This window comes from Salvelinus namaycush, chromosome 33 (assembly GCF_016432855.1).
Source record: "Salvelinus namaycush isolate Seneca chromosome 33, SaNama_1.0, whole genome shotgun sequence".
In the NCBI taxonomy this organism is placed as follows: domain Eukaryota; kingdom Metazoa; phylum Chordata; class Actinopteri; order Salmoniformes; family Salmonidae; genus Salvelinus; species Salvelinus namaycush.
This window is the reverse complement of record NC_052339.1, coordinates 26,807,464-26,828,829: the sequence shown is the minus strand read 5'-3', so window position 1 is coordinate 26,828,829 and position 21,366 is coordinate 26,807,464. Positions and strand designations below refer to the sequence as shown.

At 44.3% G+C, this 21,366-nt stretch overlaps 2 protein-coding genes across 2 annotated transcripts in view; one reads left to right on the top strand and one right to left on the bottom strand.

Moving 5' to 3' along the window:
* Positions 1-1,968: 1,968 nt before the first annotated feature.
* Positions 1,969-20,760, top strand: LOC120027889 (rho GTPase-activating protein 18-like). Its single transcript, XM_038972986.1, has 14 exons — positions 1,969-2,164; positions 2,393-2,613; positions 5,136-5,217; positions 5,486-5,685; positions 5,937-6,102; positions 6,292-6,383; positions 9,403-9,480; positions 10,881-11,040; positions 11,394-11,476; positions 16,277-16,474; positions 16,990-17,133; positions 17,345-17,472; positions 17,590-17,654; positions 17,741-20,760. The coding sequence occupies exons 1-14, from the start codon at positions 1,999-2,001 to the stop codon at positions 17,830-17,832; spliced, it is 1,875 nt and encodes a 624-aa protein (XP_038828914.1). The 5' UTR covers positions 1,969-1,998; the 3' UTR covers positions 17,833-20,760.
* Positions 20,627-21,366, bottom strand: part of LOC120027606 (laminin subunit alpha-1-like) — a 91,363-nt gene continuing 90,623 nt past the window's right edge. The window contains exon 57 of the mRNA XM_038972598.1: positions 20,627-21,355. Coding sequence (XP_038828526.1) covers positions 21,201-21,355 — 155 coding nt within the window. The 3' untranslated portion in view covers positions 20,627-21,200. The remainder of the gene's footprint in view (positions 21,356-21,366) is intronic.

The window sequence follows — 21,366 nt, the reverse complement described above, 5'->3', positions numbered from 1 at the left end:
TATCATATTAAAAAACTGCAAATCATGATTAGAATTGCAGGACATTTGCTGTTCAACTACAAAATATTTTCTCTGCCCTGTGGCAAAATGTGTAGATTGCAAGAAATGTAAAAATATATATCTCCATTGTTGAGAGGGGGGCCTCTAAAATGTTTTACTCGCAAGTTGGGACACCCCGCAACAATTTTACTTAATGCCCTCAATAGGCTAGGCACTGACTGCATGTGTGGGTATGGATGTGGGTACACAGACCCGCGAGCCACTGCGGTCCCTCATGATGAGTTGTGATTTTTATGTGGCCCCCCTACTCCCATCAAGGTTCCCCATCCCTGGCCTAACATGCTCATACATGTGAAGTGGAGCACAGGCACCCTCATTCACAGTGGTGGTACAAGTACCCAATTGTCATACTTGAGTAAAAGTAAATACACTGTACCTAAATACAGAATTACTCAAGTAAAAGTTACCTAGTAAAATACTACTTGAGTAAAAGCCTCAAAGTATCTGGTTTTAACATGTGCTTAAGTACAGTGGTTGAAACAGTACTCATTTGTCAAAATTGAGAAAGTATTTAGTTATAGTAAATGTTATACATAAAATTCCAACACTCAGACGTCATTTACAAATGCAGTATTTGTGTTTAGTGAGTTTGCCAGATGACAATGTGTTTATATTGATAGGTGTGTGTGAATTCGACCAGATTGCTGTCCTGCCTGAACATTCTAAATGTAACTAGTACTTTTTGATGTCAGGAATTTAGTCGAGTAAAAGTTGTCAAAAATATAAATAGTAAAGTACAGAACCCCAAAAAGGACTTAAGAATACTTTAAAGTACTACTTAAGTATTTTACCCCACTGCGCATTCGTGTACATACACAGCTTATAGCAGCTCCAGCCGCAAATCGCGTTTCTCCAAATGAATAGTTTCATGCTTGTCTTTTTGTCTGTTTATTACCCTCCTGCAAGTTTTATGTATTTATCGTTGTTTTCCAAAGTTTAGACGTTAATTACAGCCCAGTTTCATGTTAAGTTACGTGGTTTCACTTCGCTATTATTTACAGTTTGTTTAGAAACATTTGCTTTTTTCGTTATTTCATGAAGCTAAAGAATCTGCTGTTTTGATTCTCTGAGTGGATGCAGTGTTTAGGAGGGAATAAGGGAGAACTCTCTACAGAAAGATGTTTATCACGGATATAAACTGTGGTCGAGTGCCTAAAGTAGTTTTTTCTTTATTAGGAATGGTGATTCAGCCCCCCCAAATTCATTTCTGCATGCGTAATGGTTTCTATGATTCACAGTGTGACATGCTAGCCTAAGTGATACTGGGCTCATTTTGCAATGAAAGATAAGATAATCATTCTTAGACTAGCCCCCTAGCTCCTCCAGTGTCTTCAGTAGGGCCATGGTGAGTTAAATTCCCTTCCTGTCAGTCCTACCAGTCAACAGTTTGGACACACCTACTCATTCAAGGGTTTTTCTTTATTTGTACTAAAATTCTACATTGTAGAATACTAGTGAAGACATCAAAACTGTCATCAAGGCAAAGAGTGGCTACTTTGAAGAATTTCAAATATATAATATATTTTCTTGATCGGTTTAACACTTTTTTTGGTAACATGATTCCATATGTGTTATTTCATAGTTTTGATGTCTTCACTATTATTCTACTACAATGTAGAAAATAGTAAAAATAAAGAAAAACCCTTGAATAACTGGTACTGTACGTTCCAGTGTCTTACCTAGGTGTATCCGGTGTGTGTATATGGTTTATAAAGTACAGGGTTTTGAGAAGTGTATGTCTGACGTAGCCTATTTTTTGCTCAATGTGTGAATCTGGTATTTTGAAATTGAAATGTTTTTCAGTTAAACCAATTCTGGTATTACAAAAACTGTCTACAATCTCCTCCCCACCTCCCAATACCAACCTATTGACTTAATGACCTCCTCCCTCCCTAACCCAGGAAGGTGCAGTACCAGGGGATAGGCCTACTAGGCAGGATGAGTTCTAGGGGGACCAGGCCCTCTTCCCCCCCCAGCCCACCGGAGCGGCCAGCGTCGCGGGACTCCCAGGACTCCATGGAGGACTACTGGAGCGAAGTGAAGAACATCGAGGAAGATGGCCAGCGGGGCCACGAGGACTTGCTGGAGAGGGGCAGTATGGACGGTAGGCTACATACTTACCAGGAAATTGTGCTTTTAGCCATTTATAGACCTAGGGTGTGTTGAGTTGGGCTCAATTCCAGTTAAATTCCATTAAACTCAGGAAATGTGAAATGGAATGGACCCCAACTCTTGATGTGCTCTTTTGAAGTCCTTCTCATAGAGATGGATACAAATTTAAATTCTGATAAATGCTATGGATACTGATTTATCTCCGACTTCTGCATTCCAGAGGCGGAGCTTGAGGAGGCGTGGCTGCAGGATGCGGGTCTGTCCACGCTGGTGTCGGGGGCGTTGGGGGAGGGGCCTGCGGAGGCGCTGCTCTCCACACTGTCGCGCTCGCAGGCAGCCATGGTGAAGAAGCGTGTGGATAATTACACCCTGACCGTGAGGAGGAGGAGCAAGCAGCCGACCAGACACGTCCGAGACGTCTTCTCCACGCCAGACACATCGGTGAGACAGATGGCATCAAAGAGTTAAAGGGAACACTTTTTGTTGTCTACGGCAAGGGGGCTTTGGGTTAAGCATTCAGCAATTGTGTTTATGGAGTTGGAGTCGGTATATTTCCTATTGAAATCCTACAATGAAACGAGTTGACATGAAATCTGTCTCATGTCTGGCCCTTTGTAGGCTATAACTGGTGCCTCTGACCCTCAGTGCCCCTATGACCTCAGTTCATCTGGATATAACCATCTCATCTGGCATACTGATCCTCTGGCAGAGCCAGACAAGCCTCTGTAATCTCAGTACGTATCCTAATCCTGTGTGTCAGAGATGGTCTAGAGTAAGGAGAGGAGTCCAGTAGACGTGCCCCCCCTCGCATTGGTATGGGCCAGAACCATTATAGGCATAATACATGACTTTGGCACGGGCCATTGTTAGAGGGTCCGGGTTGGATGGTGGAAACACGATGAGCTCTTGCTTAGCCCTATAATGCAGCTCTCAGCTGGTGTGGGCAGCTGTCCCCTCTTTCTCCAGAAATAGAATTGCCCCACTGACTGACTGGTAGCTGGAATGTGAAGAAAGTTTTACATGAGAAGGGCAACAGAAGTCCCATACTGTTTTCAGATGGCGGTGTAATGCACGCACTGCTGAGATCAAACGGCATCCTATAGCACAGCAGTGCTGAAATTCTGTAGAAATGTTGGTCGTATATCAGGAAGCAAGCCCACAGATTGTGTTCAGCCTAGTGGTGTCTTTGCAGTTGTCTTTCTAGTGAAGTTGAGGCAAGTATGCAGACTGCACCTCAGTATCTAGCTAGCTGATATGACTAAGGCTAGCTCTCCCAAGGCTATTGTGTGGCTATGAAGTGTTGAAAGAGATTGAGATATTTACAGCATGAATGAATGGGGAGGGGTGATAGGACTAATAACACCCCCCACCAAAGAGTGCCACGAGTGCCCCTGTCAGCACTGCTGTGTGGTGGTGGCAGGCGCCACTAGGGTGAGTCAGATCTGGCAGGGGGTACAGGATTATGAGTCACACCACTCAGTCCCAGCTGGGATGACAGCTGAGTCCGGGACACAGAGAAAGCCTTCACTCTACTCAAGCTAAAGTACTGTCTTACGGTAGACTACTGGCAGGCCCCACAGACTAATGGCAGACTAATGCCAGTCTACTGGCAGGCCCCATCGTTTACTGGCAGGCCCCACAGACTAGTGGCAGGCTACTGGCAGGCCCCACAGACTAGTGGCAGGCTACTGGCAGGCCCCACAGACTAGTGGCGGGTTACTGGCAGGCCCCACAGACTAGTGGCGGGCTACTGGCAGGCACCACAGACTACTGGCGGGCTACTGGCAGGCACCACAGACTACTGGCAGCCTGCTGGCAGGCCGCACAGACTACTGGCAGGCCCCACAGACTACTGGCAACCTGCTGGCAGGCCCCACAGACTACTGGCAGGCCCCACAGACTAGTGGCGTGCTACTGGCAGGCCCCACAGACTACTAGCAGGCCCCACAGACTACTAGCAGGCCCCACAGACTACTGGCAGCCTGCTGGCAGGCCCCACAGACTACTGGCAGGCCCCACAGACCTGTTTATTTTAGTAGGATTAGGGTAATGGATTAAGGTGTCCAGGGCATTGCATCTGGGCCGTAAACCAATCTAGACGCATAAAAACGGCCATTCAGTCTGGACGAGGGAAAATCAGACCATAGCCCTTTTGTCATCTAATAGTGAAAGATGGTGGTAACTCCTCCTTTTTTTGTGTTTGGTTGGTGGATTGTAAAAAGGACATCGTTGAAAAGAAAAAGCATGTAGTTATTTGAATTGCTTAACATGACATGAAATTGTACTTGTCACGTACACAGTTTACAGCTGGCATAAAAGGTCCAGAGAAATGCTTGTGTGCTAGTTCCCTCAACATTGCAGTACAAGTATACCATGACATACATACCATTGTGTATTTAGGCATGCCGTAAGTATTTACATGGATATATTATGGACTCAAGCTCTCTCTGTCTGTGAAATGGATCTTTAGGTACATGTAACCTACAGTATCTAGGCTGTATTTCTCTATCGCGGTGCTGCTGACCATGTGGTTTGGCTCCAGTCAATTCTGGCAGCGTTGTCCGTAACCGTTGACCATGCTCTTTTCACTGACTAGTAAGTATACAACAGAACAAAACAGCTGGCGCCTGTTGAACGCGCCGTTGATATCCACTTTCCTCTCACCCCGTGTCAGCAAATGTACTGCACAGCCATAATATGGAAGTCAATGCATAGGAATCAAACTAGCATATGCCTCATCGCTGTTCTGACATCTGGTACTGTGTCTGATACTGTTGGTGTTCATTCAGTTCACAAAAATGACTCCTAAATCCTTTCACCGTAGTTGAATGCTGAAGGACCATCCATCTTTTCATGTGTCCCACTTCAAAAAGCTTATACCTGTTGATCTTAATTTGGGACACAAACTTCACACACGTTGAATGAGAATAAATAATGATCACGTATGTCTCCTCTCCTTTTAGCCAGTTGATCCCATACCCCCTGTCCCCCCCAAGTCACCCAATGGAGACATGCCTTCCAGATGCGTCCACCGGACGTCTAGAGGTGAGTCGTCTCTCAATATGTTACCACCGTTTATTGTTTGTTTTGATGTGGTTGGCTGTGGTTACCCACTGTGAAGGAACCACTCCAATGGGTTGAATGATTGTTGTTTCCATGGTATTTGAGCCTAATTCTGTCACCATGATTGAATAAATGTGGGAAACGCATTGGACTTGGATCATTCCCATCTGGTTGGTTGGACTGATGTCTGTGCAAAGGGGAATATACCGGTGATGTATCCATCATTGAGACTGTTGTGTGTGTTTCCCAGTGCGGCCCGCGTGTCCCAGCTTCTCCCAGAGCACAGAGAGACGTGTTTCAGAGTGCCCTCCCTGCCCACCACCTCAGGACACCTCTGACTCCCTGTCTTTCGAGGTGCCCTACTCCGAGGGCATCACTGCCCACCGCAGAGGCCGCCAGGGGGACTGCAAGGACTGCCAACGCATCCGCAGAGATGACCATGACCTGCCAGTGAGTCTCACCTCTGACCTTCTTGTTTTAAAGGGAAATAGAACTAAAAACAACAGTTATTTAGACAGTAGGAAATGAGAGGCAGAGACATATTGAAGGGGAAGTACAGGACAGAAAGTGGCAGAGCGGGGATTTGAACTCCTGCCGTAGGCGGCTTTTTGTGGTCTGGAGGCAGCTGTGTTAACCACTAGGCCGCCCTCCAGGAACCTGTTTGAATATGTAAAATGTGTGTTGTCTTCGGTCTTGTACAGACATTTCAGCTGCCCAGGCCTAAACTGGGCCTCACCCGCATCCAGGACCTGTCTTGTGAGGACATGAAGAAGATCGGCTACATCTCTTTGATTGAACTGACCACCTTCTACGACGGCCTGGGCATCGAGCTCAAGCGCAACCGCGCGGCACGTAGCAAGGCCAGAGGTGGGTGGCTGGTTGACTGGGTCGTGTTCAATAGGCACCAAACAGCAGAAAACACACGTAAACATGGCGGGACTAGGCATTCTATGATGTTTTCAGATGCTTGCCATAATGAACACAACTCTGGTGTTGCACATCCCATTTTTACATGAACAGTCACTCTGGTTTGAAAGTTTCCCTTCCGATCCACAGAAAGTGGTATATTTGGAGTTCCCCTGACCACTCTACTGGAGAATGACCAGAAGAAGTTCCCTGGGTCCAAGGTTCCTCTTGTGTTCAGAAAGGTACTGTGCCTGTTTTTAGTTCTATTAATTTGCCTCAGCTGTCCTTTACTTTTGGGTTATTCTGCATTCTGAGAAAGGGTTGGTTCTGAGAAAGGGTTGGTTCTAGAAAAGGGTTGGTTCAGTAGGAATATCATGATGGAAGTGATGAGGGTCAGTGTACTATGGTTTATCAGAGAGTGGGAGAAGAGCTGAGGGAAGGAGAGAATGAGAGAGAGTAAGGAAATGAGGGAGAGAGATTGTTTCAGATATTCCTACTGAACCAACCCTTTCTCAGAACCAACCCTTTCTCAGAACCAACCCTTTCTCAGAACCATTGACTACAACACACTACCCATCTTCTCCTATGTGTGTGTGTGTGTGTGTAGAGAGAGAGTTTGTGTTAATCCTAATGTGTGTCAGCACAAGCCAACTCACTGCCTGCTTTCTCCAAGATCCTATTTCCCCTCTTGTTTCTCTCTATCAGCACTTGTCAGCCTGGTTAAGCGTTGCTTTCTCACGTGTTATCACAAAGACATTCTGGAGAGACTAAATGTCAGAAATGTACCATATGCCCCTGTTACCGATCGGGGGAGGAGTGTCAAGTGATTAATCGTAAACTGAATTATATATTCATTTGTGTTGTCAAATCAGTTAGGGATGTATGTTAGTTATTGGCAATTTCTATCATAGAATATGTTAGCTCTGATAACTCATATTTTTTAATATACACTACCGTTCAAAAGTTTGGGGTCACTTAGAAATGTCCTTGTTTTTGAAAGAAAAGCACTTTTTTTGTCCATTAAAATAGCATCAAATTGATCCGAAATAAAGTGTAGACATTGTTAATGTTGTAACTGACTATTTTAGCTGGAAACGGCAGATTGTTTGAGAAACGGCTGTTAGTTTGAGAAAGAGATGCCTCCCAGCTCCATTAAATAGTACCTGCAAAACACCAGTCTCAACGTCAACAGTGAAGAGAAGACTCTGGGATGCTGGCCTTCTAGGCAGAGTTGCAATGAAAAAGCCATATCTCAGACTGGCCAATAAAAATAAAAGATTGGGCAAAAAGACACAGACACTGGACAGAGGAACTCTGCCTAGAAGGCCAGCATCCCGGAGTCGCCTCTTCACTGTTGACATTGAGACTGGTGTATTGCAGGTACTATTTAATGAAGCTGCCAGTTGAGGACTTGTGAGGTGTCTGTTTCTCAAACTAGACACTCTAATGTACTTGTCCTCTTGCTCAGTTGTGCACCGGGGCCTCCCACTCCTCTTTCTATTCTGGTTAGAGCCAGTTTGCGCTGTTCTGTGAAGGGAGTAGTACACAGCGTTGTACGAGATCTTCAGTTTATTGGCAATTTCTCGCATGGAATAGCTTTCATTTCTCAGAACAAGAATAAACTGACGAGTTTCAGAAGAAAGATCTTTGTTTCTGGCCATTTTGAGCCTTTAATCGAACCCACAAATGCTGATGCTCCAGATACTCAACTAGTCTAAAGAAGGCCAGTTGTATTGCTTCTTTAATCAGAACAACAGTTTTCAGCTGTGCTAACGTAATTGGAAAAAGGGTTTTCTAATGATCAATTAGCCTTTTAAAATGCTAAACTTGGATTAGCTAACACAACGTGCCATTGGAACACAGGAGTGATGGTTGCTGATAATGGGCCTCTGTACGCCTATGTAGATATTCCATTAAAAATCAGCCATTTCCAACTACAATAGTAATTTACAACATGGACAATGTCTACACTGTATTTCTGATCAATTTGATGCTATTTTAAATGGACAGAAATGTGCTTTTCTTTCAAAAATGACATTTCTAAGTAACCCCAAACTTTTGAACGGTAGTATAGGTGGGACAGTAAATAAGGAGCTGTGCTGAAGAAAATAATGTCTTACTGTTTAGAGTCTTAGCAGCTGCCAGCCAGTCAGCCAGTTAGGGTGATGACCCTAACCTTGGCATTGCCAGGATGCCATATGGTATAGCTGGGAGTTAATTAAGGAGCCCTGTTTCGCAGCAGTCATTCCTATCCAACCAGAATTAGCCTTAAATACTCTTGTCACATTGACTGTCTAGACTCACAGGGTGTGTATAGGACTAGAGTATGGGGTATCAAGGTGGTGTTTAAAAGATTTGGTAGATAACAGCAGCTTCCGAAAGGGAATTATAGGACTTTTTTTCTTTTGAAGCAATGGTTATTTCACTGCTATGTCAGTGTTGCTATATATTTTTGCTGACCTGGAAAGGGTTTTTTGCTGGAGGACTTGATGAAGGAGGTTTCTTCAGGATCATGATTTCGTTTGATCTAGTAAACAGCTGGTTGGTTAGCCTTTGGTGTCCAAAGCTTGTCGTAAAATACAATCAAAGAGTTCCCTTATTCTCGCCTGTGGTCTTCATCAGTAATATTGCACTTGCAAAGATCCCTCAGCCCCACCCTAAACAAAAATGATAAAGTGTTATTACCACACAGTTTACTTGTGCGGTAGAAGTTACGGAGTGCACCTTTAAGGAAAATATTGTATCTCTTCAGTCCACAGTAAGAGGCAGGAAACAGGAGGGTTGTCTCTTTGTTGTGGAGTGTACCACTTGTGTGAGAGACGGAGGGTTCTGATAGCGTTATCTCAGGGCGCTGGCTTAGGCACATCTTTCCACTCCTGGAATGTAGAGACAAAACGACTGAAGTCACCAACCCAGACTTGAGTCTTGTTCAGTAGGGCGATGGAAAACAAACACATCAAGGGCCAGAGACTTAATCTGTGGGCGATTTTATCGCTAGTTGTCAATATGAATTGAATGCTGTTTTTTTTTTGTGGTTTGAAAACTTCCCTGTCACAAAAAAAAACTTCCCATTAAGGTCTGACGGCTCTAAGTTCTTCTGTATGTTACCAACAATGCTTTGGCTGTGAAAACCGGAAGATGAAACAAATGCAGTCACGTTAGGTTGGTTTTGTTTACGGATGAGTCAGGTTCACATAGGAATGTCACTCTTGGCTTGTTAAATTTCTGGTTAATAAAACGTGTATGCTTGTGTGTTTGCAGCTCTTGTCCAAGCTGGAGCAGACAGGACTACAGACTGAGGGGATTCTCAGAGTACCAGGGTCTGCCTCCAGAGTAAAGGTAAGACACCCTAGATACACACACACACACACTGGAGTTTGTCACACTATAGCTGTCAACCACCAATCAGAGCTCTATCTTAAAAGTGACCTTGTAAAGTCTGTGACATTGTAAAAACATTTCACAGAAGGGAAAGACTTACAACATGTTTTGATTTGTTGCTGTAATTGACCCTATCTTGTATGAGCCCAGTGTAGAGGCTTACGGTATCCACATTAACGTTGTAAAGGACAGATTCGTTTCCAATGGCCTAGAAGAATGGTTGTTTTGGCAGGAAATGACATCATGCTCATAAACCATGTTAATGACTGACCTATTTCTGCTATCTAAAACACAAGGCAGTGTCCCTCCTCCCTACACTGATCTCTCCCCTTATCATTCCCACATTCCTTCTCTCTCATGCAGTCATTCTGTGTTGGGGAGATTGGTGCAGGAGTGTGTGTGTGTGTGTGTGTGTGTGTACACAGTGGTGTAAAGTACCCAATTGTCATACTTGAGTAAAAGTAAATATACCTTTTTAATAGAAAATGACTCAAGTAAAAGTGAAAGTCACCCAGTAAAATACCACTTGAGTAAAAGTCTAAAAGTATTTGGTTTTATGTATACTTAAGTATCAAAAGTAAAATGTATTTTAACTTCCTTATATTAAGCAAACCAGACCACACAATGTTCTAGTTTTATTTATATTGACTGATTGCCAGGGGTACACCCCAACACTCAGATATCATTTACAAACAAAGCATTTGTGTTTAGAGAGTTCTCCAGATCAGAGGCATTAGGGATGACCAGGGTCTGTGAATTGGACCATTTTCCTGTCAAAATGTAACGAGTACTTTTGAGTGTCAGGGAAAATGTATGGAGTAAAAACTACATTATTTTCTTTAGGAATGTAGTGAAGTACAAGTTGTCAAAAATATAATTAGTAAACTACAGATACACAAAACTACTTAAGTGTACTTTAAAGTATTTGAGCTTTACACCACTGTGTGTACGTGCGTGCATATCAATGTGCTTACGTGTGAGTGTGCATGTGCTTTGCACTCCTCAACCAAAACATTTTTTACTAGTAGATCCATACTGAGTCGAGAGGCCCCTGCGGTTAACATAATACACAGCCAGCCCAGGGGCCCACAGATGAAACCTGTCCAGACAGTGAGCCTTCACTGGGGTAGACTCTCTGATTGTCATCTCCACTCCTCCAGCATCACTCCCAGGCTGCGGGAGACCACCCTCTCCACCTCTCCCTACCCTCTGGTCTGAATACCCTCCTTCCATTATTAGGCCAACCCCACCCCCCTCCATTTTGATTTGTTAGGTGCCATGGCAGGTTAACCCAGGTGACTATAGAGTTGAGGTTTACCAGAGGAGGAGCCATTTTGATTTGTTGTTGGTTATTGCAGCATCTGCGCCAGGAGCTGGAACAGAAGCTCTATGAGGACCGGTTTGACTGGGAGCAGGTGAGGCACAATGATGCAGCGGGTCTGCTGAAGATGTTCATCAGAGAGCTGCCTTATCCTCTGCTCACGCTCCAGCACGCTCCTGCCTTCGCCGCCGCACAGAGTGAGTACACACACACGCACGCAGGCACACGCAGGCCTACCTACACTCTTACGATGAAGTGGATACAGTACATATGTGACTAGACACTCTCTCAACTGGTCAGCCCCTTATACACCTCAGCAAAGGTTCAAGGTTCAGAGACTCTGTCCAATTCTGCCGTCCTTCATACAGTATATCACCATGGTTAACATTCATTACAGTACATGTAACATTAATATGTATGATTAATTTACATGTTTTCTCTAAAGTATACTCTTAACACTTACCCTCTCATTGACTGATAAGAAAGATTATGTGTGTGTGTGTGTGTGTGTGAGAGATTTCAGTGTGTTTTTTCTGCTCTATCTTCTCAGATATCTCCTCTCCCAGACAGCAGATCCAGGCCCTGCACCTCCTCATCATGCTGCTCCCTGAGCCCAACAGAGACACACTCAAGGTGAGCATGACCTATGACCCTAAGGTCAAGTCACTGTTTTATTCACCTTTGGTCTCTCTGCGCAGGGTTCGTCGCCTTTGTGGCTATTCTAGGACTCATGACCATGGACAGAGAGACTACTCTTTGTGGCTATTCTAGGACTCATGACCATGGACAGAGAGACTACTCTTTGTGGCTATTCTAGGACTCATGACCATGGACAGAGAGACTACTCTTTGAACTATGACCTCACAATCCAAAACACACACACACACCTATCCTACCCAACCCTAAAATATCTGACTTTTGTTTTTAATTGGGCAACTGTGTTCCAACTATGCATTTCCGACGCATTCCTATGACTCATTAGCCAATCGTCACAACCACGAGTGACTGACATTCCGTTCTAAGGAGCGTTTCGTAACATGTAAACAAACATCAAGTGTTGCTGAACCCTTGAGCCTCAGTCGAGGCGAAATATGATGAGTCATCTTGGTGCACGTAAAGTGAACCGGAAGAACAACAGTCATGTTTACGTGTAGTTCCATGAAGGGGTTATTGTCTGAAGTTTAGATGAGAGGTTTCTACTCTTAGTAAGGTGGATGTTTTAGTTTAGTTTATTAGGCTCCCCATTAGATACTGTACATGCAGCAGCTACTCTTCCTGGGGTCCATTAGATACTGCACATGCAGCAGCTACTCTTCCTGGGGTCCATTAGATACTGTACACGCAGCAGCTACTCTTCCTGGGGTCCATTAGATACTGCACATGGAGCAGCTACTCTTCCTGTGGTCCATTAGATACTGTACATGCAGCAGCTACTCTTCCTGGGGTCCATTAGATACTGTACATGCAGCAGCTACTCTTCCTGGGGTCCATTAGATACTGTACATGCAGCAGCTACTCTTCCTGGGGTCCATTAGATACTGTACATGCAGCAGCTACTCTTCCTGGGGTCCATTAGATACTGTACATGCAGCAGCTACTCTTCCTGGGGTCCATTAGATACTGTACATGCAGCAGCTACTCTTCCTGGGGTCCATTAGATACTGTACATGCAGCAGCTACTCTTCCTGGGGTCCATTAGATACTGCACATGGAGCAGCTACTCTTCCTGGGGTCCATTAGATACTGCACATGCAGCAGCTACTCTTCCTGGGGTCCATTAGATACTGTACATGCAGCAGCTACTCTTCCTGGGGTCCATTAGATACTGTACATGCAGCAGCTACTCTTCCTGGGGTCCATTAGATACTGTACACGCAGCAGCTACTCTTCCTGGGGTCCATTAGATACTGTACATGCAGCAGCTACTCTTCCTGGGGTCCATTAGATACTGTACATGCAGCAGCTACTCTTCCTGGGGTCCATTAGATACTGTACATGCAGCAGCTACTCTTCCTGGGGTCCATTAGATACTGTACATGCAGCAGCTACTCTTCCTGGGGTCCATTAGATACTGCACATGGAGCAGCTACTCTTCCTGGGGTCCATTAGATACTGCACATGCAGCAGCTACTCTTCCTGGGGTCCATTAGATACTGTACACGCAGCAGCTACTCTTCCTGGGGTCCATTAGATACTGAACATGCAGCAGCTACTCTTCCTGGGGTCCATTAGATACTGCACATGCAGCAGCTACTCTTCCTGGGGTCCATTAGATACTATACATGGAGCAGCTACTCTTCCTGGGGTCCATTAGATACTGCACATGCAGCAGCTACTCTTCCTGGGGTCCATTAGATACTATACATGCAGCAGCTACTCTTCCTGGGGTCCATTAGATACTGTACATGCAGCAGCTACTCTTCCTGGGGTCCATTAGATACTGCACATGGAGCAGCTACTCTTCCTGGGGTCCATTAGATACTGCACATGCAGCAGCTACTCTTCCTGGGGTCCATTAGATACTATACATGGAGCAGCTACTCTTCCTGGGGTCCATTAGATACTGCACATGCAGCAGCTACTCTTCCTGGGGTCCATTAGATACTATACATGCAGCAGCTACTCTTCCTGGGGTCCATTAGATACTGTACATGCAGCAGCTACTCTTCCTGGGGTCCATTAGATACTGCACATGCAGCAGCTACTCTTCCTGGGGTCCATTAGATACTGTACATGCAGCAGCTACTCTTCCTGGGGTCCATTAGATACTGTACATGGAGCAGCTACTCTTCCTGTGGTCCATTAGATACTGTACATGCAGCAGCTACTCTTCCTGTGGTCCATTAGATACTGTACATGCAGCAGCTACTCTTCCTGGGGTCCATTAGATACTATACATGGAGCAGCTACTCTTCCTGTGGTCCATTAGATACTGTACATGCAGCAGCTACTCTTCCTGGGGTCCATTAGATACTATACATGCAGCAGCTACTCGTCCTGGGGTCCATTAGATACTGTACATGCAGCAGCTACTCTTCCTGGGGTCCATTAGATACTGTACATGCAGCAGCTACTCTTCCTGGGGTCCATTAGATACTGTACATGCAGCAGCTACTCTTCCTGTGGTCCATTAGATACTGTACATGCAGCAGCTACTCTTCCTGGGGTCCATTAGATACTGTACATGCAGCAGCTACTCTTCCTGGGGTCCATTAGATACTATACATGGAGCAGCTACTCTTCCTGGGGTCCATTAGATACTGTACATGCAGCAGCTACTCTTCCTGGGGTCCATTAGATACTGTACATGCAGCAGCTACTCTTCCTGGGGTCCATTAGATACTATACATGCAGCAGCTACTCTTCCTGGGGTCCATTAGATACTGTACATGCAGCAGCTACTCTTCCTGGGGTCCATTAGATACTGTACATGGAGCAGCTACTCTTCCTGGGGTCCATTAGATACTGCACATGCAGCAGCTACTCTTCCTGGGGTCCATTAGATACTATACATGGAGCAGCTACTCTTCCTGGGGTCCATTAGATACTGCACATGCAGCAGCTACTCTTCCTGGGGTCCATTAGATACTGTACATGCAGCAGCTACTCTTCCTGGGGTCCATTAGATACTGTACATGCAGCAGCTACTCTTCCTGGGGTCCATTAGATACTGCACATGCAGCAGCTACTCTTCCTGGGGTCCATTAGATACTGTACATGCAGCAGCTACTCTTCCTGGGGTCCATTAGATACTGTACATGCAGCAGCTACTCTTCCTGGGGTCCATTAGATACTGCACATGCAGCAGCTACTCTTCCTGGGGTCCATTAGATACTGTACATGGAGCAGCTACTCTTCCTGTGGTCCATTAGATACTGTACATGCAGCAGCTACTCTTCCTGTGGTCCATTAGATACTGTACATGCAGCAGCTACTCTTCCTGGGGTCCATTAGATACTATACATGGAGCAGCTACTCTTCCTGTGGTCCATTAGATACTGTACATGCAGCAGCTACTCTTCCTGGGGTCCATTAGATACTATACATGCAGCAGCTACTCGTCCTGGGGTCCATTAGATACTGTACATGCAGCAGCTACTCTTCCTGGGGTCCATTAGATACTGTACATGCAGCAGCTACTCTTCCTGGGGTCCATTAGATACTGTACATGCAGCAGCTACTCTTCCTGTGGTCCATTAGATACTGTACATGCAGCAGCTACTCTTCCTGGGGTCCATTAGATACTGTACATGCAGCAGCTACTCTTCCTGGGGTCCATTAGATACTGTACATGCAGCAGCTACTCTTCCTGGGGTCCATTAGATACTGTACATGCAGCAGCTACTCTTCCTGGGGTCCATTAGATACTGTACATGCAGCAGCTACTCTTCCTGGGGTCCATTAGATACTGTACATGCAGCAGCTACTCTTCCTGGGGTCCACATAAAATGAACAAATACATGACAAAGTACAGAACAGTAAAAGACCAGAACAAAATAAGATATTAACTACAAAAAAATGAGTTATATATACAGGAAAGACACCAAGAGATAACGAAAAGATTACACACTATTCCAATCAACATATTCATATTGTTATATACAGTAGAGTTAAAATAGATATTTAGAAAGAGGAGATGTGTTGTGATACAAGATGTTTTTTAAATCGAAAGAGAATGTTTTTGCCTGAGCTGGGTGTTTGAAGGTGTGGAGTGAACCGGTTTGATAACCCAATGATGTCATCTCTTCCCTGAGTGTACATAGACAGGATGATGTGTGTTGTATAAGGTGTCAGTGTGTTTAGTTTGTCGCCACATTTTGAATCAGCAGGCCAGTTATTCCCAGTGACGTGCCAGTGCAAAGGCTGAACGCACACAAACGCATACACACCCACACATATACACCCCCCCCCCCCACACACACATACACCCCCCACACATATACACATATACACACAACCCACACACACATCCCCCCACACACACACACATATACACACAACCCACACACACATCCCCCCACACACACACACATATACACCCCCCCCCCCCCACACACACATATATATATACACACATATACACACAACCCACACACACATCCCCCCACACACACATGCATTTACACCCCCCCCCCCCACACACACGCATATACACACACACACACACACACACACGCATATACACACACACACGCATATACACACACACACACACGCATATACACACACACACACACGCATATACACACACACACACACACATATACACACACACACACACACACACACACACACACACACACACACACACACCCCCCCCCACACAAACATATACACACATACACCCCCCATACACATACACCCCCCACCACACACACAGACACATACACACAATAACCACACACACACCCACTCTTACCCCTCTCTCTACAGGCCCTTCTGGAGTTCCTGAGGAAGGTGGTAGCCTATGAGGAGAAGAACAGGATGGGTCTGTGGAACGTGTCCATGATCGTGGCTCCCAACCTCTTCACCTACCGGGGCAAGAATGCCAAACAGGAGGAGATACAGGGCGCAGCAGGGGCAGCCCACCTCGTACGGCTACTCATCACACACCAGGACCTGCTCTGGACCGTGAGTTGACTACTATACACACACACACACACACACGTGTACAGATACGTACACACACAAACACACACACTCCCCCAACATAGCTGGTCAAAGTATAAGGTGTTAATCTACTGAGACTGTACATTTTGAAATGACTGGTTAATAAATTACATCTAAACTTCCCAAACTGTTCCAGTTTTGCATCTGAAATTTTACCACTTCTAGTCCAACCTTCCAGTAATTCGATAATGTTTTTATTTGTTTTATATTTTATATCTCTACTGCGCTCATCGTTGTTTTACTGGAAATCAGTTATGCCAGGCTAGTAGACAGGTTAATTTAGCCTGTCTCAAAACCTCTCAAGGAAAGTGATCCAGACACTTTGTATGAAACGCAAAGAGCAGCTTGACCCAAATCTGGTGACTGGTGCCTGGCTTATTAGAAAGCATATAGCCTGTGTAGCCCCAACCCTTAAGCATCTGGGCAGGGAGGGATAGAGGAGGGAGAAATTAATAGGTCTATTGTTCTCTCCTCAGGTGCCCTGCTTTCTCATCTCCCACGTGAGGAAGTTAAACGAGGCTGGTGCCAGCAAGAAGCCGCCCAGCTCAGAGAAGACGAAGAGGAAGCTGCTGCTGATGAGGAGGAAGACCATTGAACGAGAGAAGACTGAGAGGAGCGAGGTAATGATTACTGACTGTAAAGTACTTTTACCCAAAAACAATTCAGATGTATTCTCAATGTTAGTTTGACTAGACAACCATATCATAGGTTATTGGGTGTATGTTTGCTCCTGACAGAACTTAATTGGATGAGGTCGCTAGTACCTTTCAGAATGAGATTCAGTCACGTAATGGGACTTGAATTGAAGTTGGGTCTTATCTTGGTCCACAGCTCACTGACCTCCGACAAGGGGTCATCAGGGTTCACGCCCCACTACACGCCAAGATCTCCATGGCGATCCAGCTGGACAACGAGACCAAGGCCAAAGACGTTATGGCGCGCTTCGACTATGAGAACGGGTCAGTGGGGGAGGAGGATGATGACTATTTTCTGTCCCAGCCAGTGCCTCTGAGTTTTGCTAATGCATACTATAGAGATGTCTGGGTTATTTCAAATCATTCTCTTTTCTCTCTTAGTCGTGGCACCAGAAGCACTAGCCGGAGGCCACATCAGTATCTGTTTGAGGTCGGAGGAAACATAGGTACGTACCATTAAATCACTCTTTCAAACACAGATTCTGATTTATCTGTCTTTTATCGAACTTAACAAGGCTTCTCTCTCCTCTAGGTGAACGCAGCTTGGACCCTGAGACTCACCTTTTAGACGTGTACCACGTGAATCCCCACTGCGAATGGGTCTTAAAACCCACAACCACATGAGAACTGAGGATTCACTCACTCAACACAGAGCACAAGCTTACTGAACCACTGCTCTCTTGAGGTCGTCCTGGTGAACTGACCATGCATGGAGGCCTGGTTGAACTGCGGTGTCATCCTCAACTACAGACCACTAAAAAGAGAGACAGCGCTTAAAAAGGAACTATGGAGAGGTACATTCTCCTGCTGAAGGAAAGAAGTTCCTGTTTTGTGGGATTAAACCTTTTTAACAAATTACAAAAAAAAAGGGCGGAACCACTGTTCTCTGCAAATATGGGTTCTGTATGGAAGTATTTGGAGGAGGGACAGCTTTGTGAACACGTGCCACACACGTGACCAACAACATACAATTTCTGGACATTCTAATTGTTTGATGCCAAATGTGTCCGCAGCATGGTTCACCCACTACAGAGGCCATGGACACAGTAACAGACAAGGATGGGTCTGATAATCAAATAATGTTTACCACTTCATGCAAGACCCAGTTAACATATATTTGCTATATTTATACCACTAATTGATCCTGCTTTTAGTATTGTCACACATACTACAGGTAAATTTTGTGTCATTTGTAATTGCAGCATGTTGATTGCAAAACCATTGGGAGTGAGGAGATTCAGAACGAGTGCATGATGGGAAGGAACAAGCGGAGATGGGATGATCTGACACTGAATACAGACATTGTTTCCATCTCCAATGTTGAAACAACTTCCTTTTCATGGTCTCCTGTCCTCTGCTGACCAGTGATCTGGTGTAGTACTGATCAGAACTAGGCAGGTGATAACAATTTAGTGAACGCCTATCCAGTCCCTTCACCTGTCAGTGGTCATGAAGGAAAGGTGATGAGGAGAGGAAGCTGTGTCAGAGTATTGAAACACAGCCCCACATCAGAAACGTTGAACAAGGATTCCAACCATTGTCAAACCCGCTTTCTCTGCTTTCTGGGTTTGCATGTTGAACACTTAAACCTCTCCCTCCTAATACATCTCCTCACCCCAATGGACTGTAAATGTGGAAACCATGTACACACTACAGTATGACTTAACACTCAACAATCCTGTGTGTCTGGTCTACATAAGGGACTTGCATTACTAATGACCTGAACTGCATGCCTGGAGAGTGTTTACAATACATCCTCTAATGAAGAAGAGGAGAAAAGGCCATTAAAAAAGGAGCTTCATAGCAGTTTGCCTGACATTTACGTCATTTAGCAGACGCTCTTATCCAGAGCGACTTACAAATTGGAAAGTTCATACATATTCATCCTGGTCCCCCCGTGGGGAATGAACCCACAACCCTGGCGTTGCAAGCGCCATGCTCTACCAACTGAGCCACACGGGACCTTATATGACATGCTTCCAAACTGATTTTACTACGTTTCACTTCAAACCACAGTGTTCAGTCTGTTTTAACCAGGCTAGTCTTAGCCTGCGTACAGTGTTTGAACTTGTGAATGTTTACTTTCAGGGCATGTATGTATGTATTAGCCCAACCAACCTCTCTCCACTTTGTTCTGGGTCATTCCACCAACTTTGTGCCTTTTGTGAAGTGTAACTTAGTCAAAAATATTGATTTCACCTCATTTTAACATTCTGTCATAAAGAGCACATGTTAAACTTAATTTAAAAAACTGTTTTCTCATCAAGGTCAAATTTAAAATAAATAAGTTCCTATTAAGTGCCAAATAAAGTAACATGGCTGACTGTAACAGGGTTGATGATGTAATCTAAAAACAGCAATAAATCCCCTTGTAACTGGGGGAATAGAAGTGTGTTTGTGAGAAATTTGAAAGTAAGCTTCAAAATGTTTTTTTTTATTGTTAAAACAATTACGTTATGTTCGACCCCCGCTCACTTTTCCACCACAACATAGTAAAAAAAAGAGTAGAACCAGCTCTCCTGCTTTTACACCATGGGTTTGACTAGGAAATGTTCAATGTTTCTTCTGAAAAATACATTTAAAACGGAATAGTTTCGCCACGTTAAAACGAGTTCAGGTCACGTAACAGGGCTGACCTTTAAAATGAGGGACAGACGTAAATGAATCACTCATCACATTAAATAAATCTTCAGAAATGACTTTGTCAGAGATCAATAATAACTAGGGCTTTACAATGATGGTGAAAACATGGTGAGACATTTTGGGTTTAAAGTCTTTCTAGAGGTCAGAGTGCACAGAGGGACAAGTCAAAATGCAGAATTCTGACACTATTAAAATATTTATTGGATTCTCCATGTGGTCTATATTAAAGGGCACTTCATTTAATATAACAGGCTTTTAAAATGCCTTATTGATGTATGATTTCTACTTCGCATATTAAAGGCACTCTTTGTGGAACGACCAGTAGTGTTAGCCTAGCCTGGCTTCCAAACTGGTTTCACTTCAAGCCATAGTAAGTTCAGTGTTCAGTCTGGTCTAACCAGGCTAATCTTAGCCTGCTTGCAGCATTTGAACTTGTGAATAATGTTTACTTGCAGGTCATGTACTGTATGTATTAGTCCAACCAACCTCTCTCTACTTCTACTATGCTGTGGTGTTACTGTAGTTCAGTGTTTGCCTGTGCCATGATTGTCAGCCTTTTGTTGTTACATAAGTATTCTGTGGTCCCAAATGAACCTGTAGAAAATGCATTGAAAAGATCGTAATGTTCAACATGACTTTGCTCAGGATTATTTAATTTATCCTTCCAAAGCCATTGTGTAAAAAATAATTCTGTGAAAGATTAATTTGTACCATAGACTTACTACAATATGTGTGTATTGTCTGTATATAGAATACTGAATTTTGCACGTTTTTATTTTATTTTATTTGCTTTCTTTTATTATTTGACCACTGCCGACAGTTTTGGCCAAGTGGCACAATGTATCACTGACACAGTAACAATTGAATATACCGTAAAGTAAAACATTTCCTTCTCACCTCAGAATCATATCTTGCCTGAGCTGTGTTGTGAACAATTTTTTTTCAGTTCACTTTCTCCTCAGAAATAGCATTCAAACATTCTTCTGATAGTCTGCATTTTTCCCCCAGGAGTACTGACAGTCATGGCATAAAACAGATCATAAAGGCTTTGATAGATGTGTTATGCACGGCTTAATACGTAGGTATGTGGGCAGCCCTATACTGGAGCCAACAGGTTTGTCTACTTAAAACTACTGCACTGACAGAATGCAGCTGGCTTACTTATTTTATTAACAAATATACATTTTCTAGAACATCAGACATTCTACTGTCCAATTCATTTGGGGGAGTCAAAATGCACACACCTTCTGGAATCATGTAAAAAAAAAAAAACAGAAGTAATTTCATTGGTCACATTTTTTTTTGAGGGTCATAGCATTAGATATGGTTGTGGTATTGTCGTGGTAAGATTATGTGCCGGGGCAGGAGTGTGGAGACACTCCTTGGAGGGTGAATGCGGTACTGAAGTCCAGGAAGTTGATCACGTGGCCCTTGATCAGGCGGATGTTACGCATACAACCATGGAACGGCGATCTGGAAGTCAGGCAGTTCTGTTTCACTCCGACTGTAAAAGAA